The sequence below is a fragment of the Atta colombica genome, unplaced genomic scaffold (genome assembly GCF_001594045.1).
Source record: "Atta colombica isolate Treedump-2 unplaced genomic scaffold, Acol1.0 scaffold19, whole genome shotgun sequence".
In the NCBI taxonomy this organism is placed as follows: domain Eukaryota; kingdom Metazoa; phylum Arthropoda; class Insecta; order Hymenoptera; family Formicidae; genus Atta; species Atta colombica.
Genome location: NW_017259282.1, coordinates 834,623 through 837,073, shown reverse-complemented (window position 1 = coordinate 837,073; position 2,451 = coordinate 834,623). Strand labels below are relative to the sequence as shown.

General features: G+C 31.4%; 1 protein-coding gene across 4 annotated transcripts in view; it reads left to right on the top strand.

Annotated features, from left to right (window-relative positions):
- The window catches only part of LOC108686810 (glutamine synthetase 2 cytoplasmic), a 224,606-nt gene that overhangs the window by 165,570 nt on the left and 56,585 nt on the right, over window positions 1–2,451 (top strand). For 2 of the 4 annotated variants that reach the window (XR_001931722.1, XM_018192280.1), the window contains exon 1: window positions 1,411–1,654. The exons of the other annotated variants lie outside the window; for them this stretch is intronic. Coding sequence is in view for 1 of the 2 variants with exons in the window: in XM_018192280.1 (XP_018047769.1) it covers window positions 1,557–1,654 (98 nt within the window). In the remaining variant the exon portion in view is untranslated. Of the gene's footprint in view, window positions 1–1,410; window positions 1,655–2,451 lie in introns of those variants that run through there. 4 annotated transcript variants of the gene reach the window in all.

The window sequence follows — 2,451 nt, the reverse complement described above, 5'->3', positions numbered from 1 at the left end:
ATTATTTAAATAAATTTTTAAAATTATTATTGTGAAGTTTTTGAATAATTCATTTTTCATTCCAAATATTTTTTTTTATCTCTTTTTTATTTCTACAGTTACGACGATGTTCGTTTCGAAAGAAAAAAACGAATTTTCTTCGAAGAGATGTTGCACCTCCTAAAAATGTGATGGAACCTTTATAAAAAAATACATGTCCCTTATTTTTGTCTAGAAAACATGTATCAACACTTATAAAGATCGGAGAGAGACATTTCCATGAGTATCCTTATAAGAAAAAATTTTTAAATAATTATGATTATTAATGTTAATTATTGTATATATCAGTATATTGAAAATAATATTAATCTTAATTTATTTTTCCAAGTGTATCTTTAAATTTATTTTTAAATTCTGGAATGTACATACTAAGTTATACTTCGCGTTTAAAATATCGCGTTATAAAAAGATAATAATGAGTTGTAGTAGTATAAAAGGTAATATAAAATTATAATTCTCACGATGCTTAATTGTAATATAATGGCAATAAAATATTAATGGCGTGATGATTTAAAACGTTGATGTAATCACGGTAACTAGACAAGATCTAAATCTTCTACTTTATAATTCATTGTTTACTTCTAATTCATTGTCTATTCTCGAAACAGAGGAAATAAATACCATAGACGAGCTTTTATGTCATGTCTATCTCTTAAATCATGGAATTAATTAACCATATGCTAATTGCGGAATTATTCACATCAGTTATGCATTTTCGCAGAAATATAAAGAAATACAAGAAACTATAGAATCATAAAATACAGTTAGTAACAATTATTATTAAACACTGATCCAATTAGAAGATTTAGAATTAAACACTGATCCAATTAGAAGATTTTTGCTTCTCCAGCACATGAGTCTCTCTCTCTTTCTCTCTCTCTCTCTCTCTCTCTCTCCCCCCTTCCCTCCCTCCTTCTCTCTCTCTCCTCCTCCAACAATAGACGATACCGAGTGTTCATTATCGCGCGCACTGTGGATTCCATAAACTTTTATTACTACACTAGACCGCTAATTCCCTACTTTTCCTATAAAAGTATTGTGTGCACGCAGAAGATCGTCACATACAGAAAAGAGATGGCAATAAGTCAACTGATCTAACGTTTTTGCAATTGATTTCAAAGTATGCGCAGTATGCAAATATTGCTTATTCTACGCATGTAGTACATACATTTTGACAACAGTTAAAGGGACGAGTTAGCGGTCTAGTGTTATAATAGAAGTCTGTGGTGGGATCTTCCACACGTCTTCGCAGAGAGGTTTGAAAGAGGCAAGACGAATCGCAGACTCGTTAGGCTTCCTGAGGCGCCGATAGCAATTGGGGAGGGGCGCCTATATAAATGATACCACTCTCACTCCTTGTCGACCAGTTCTCAGGGTGCGTTGCTCCCACGTGCTTTCTACTCAGTGTTGCTCTATTTTCATTTCCTTCGTTTCTTTTTCTTCCACGCCTTCTGTCGAAACGCGCAAAAGATCGAAATCGAGATCTTTCCCAACAACCAAGCCAAAATTCTGCAACAATGAGCATCAACATCTTCGTCAGGATTTGTGGGCCGAAGCTCTTGCGCGCCGCGATGACCGAGCAAAAATCTTGGGTCACTATCAGCAGGTGTCTTAGGTTTGTAGAGACCAAGATTAGGATTTTCAGATTTTTAAGCGACTAATTAAGTAATTAAGATAGAGAATCTTCATACTGTATATGCATTTATTAAATCTTCAATCGTATATTATTCAAAACGTAACAAATATGTATATTTTGAAAAAAATATTATATAAAAGCAGTGTGTGCAGTTTGAAACAATTAACAGATTCACCATTATTTCAATGTCTTTCAATAATATATAATCATTAATATATAATCTTTCGAAATTATAACTTAATTGTAACCTTATAATAACAATTATTATTTACATGGAATCACATGATGCACGATTTCTTAAATGATAAGCATGTATGCACACATGTATGTTATGCTTGCTTTGATACATACAATCTGACAAATAACTATGAAATTAGCAATTGTTTCTTTTAATTGGTGCATGCAAGGAAATAAGCTGAAGTAATAAATATAAAAATCATGTACATATGCAGCATGCAGCGTTCAATGCGTGAATGAATTCTAGCATATATCAAAACATGACTGTAGGCATATTATCATTCAAGAAATCGAGTGCGATTTCATCTTTATATATTTTAAAAATAATTTCTAAATATATTTTTATACAATGTATAAAATTTAAAATATTCTTCTGTCTTTCATTTCTGAAGTTTATACTTTCAAATTGAAATTCTTGTTGAACCGATATCAAAAAATGCTTAGCTACATACTTCGATTGATGTTTTAACTTAATTCTTGCTCGATATTTAAATCTTTTTTGCTACATTTTTGTGACTCTTCAAATACGCAAAAATGTT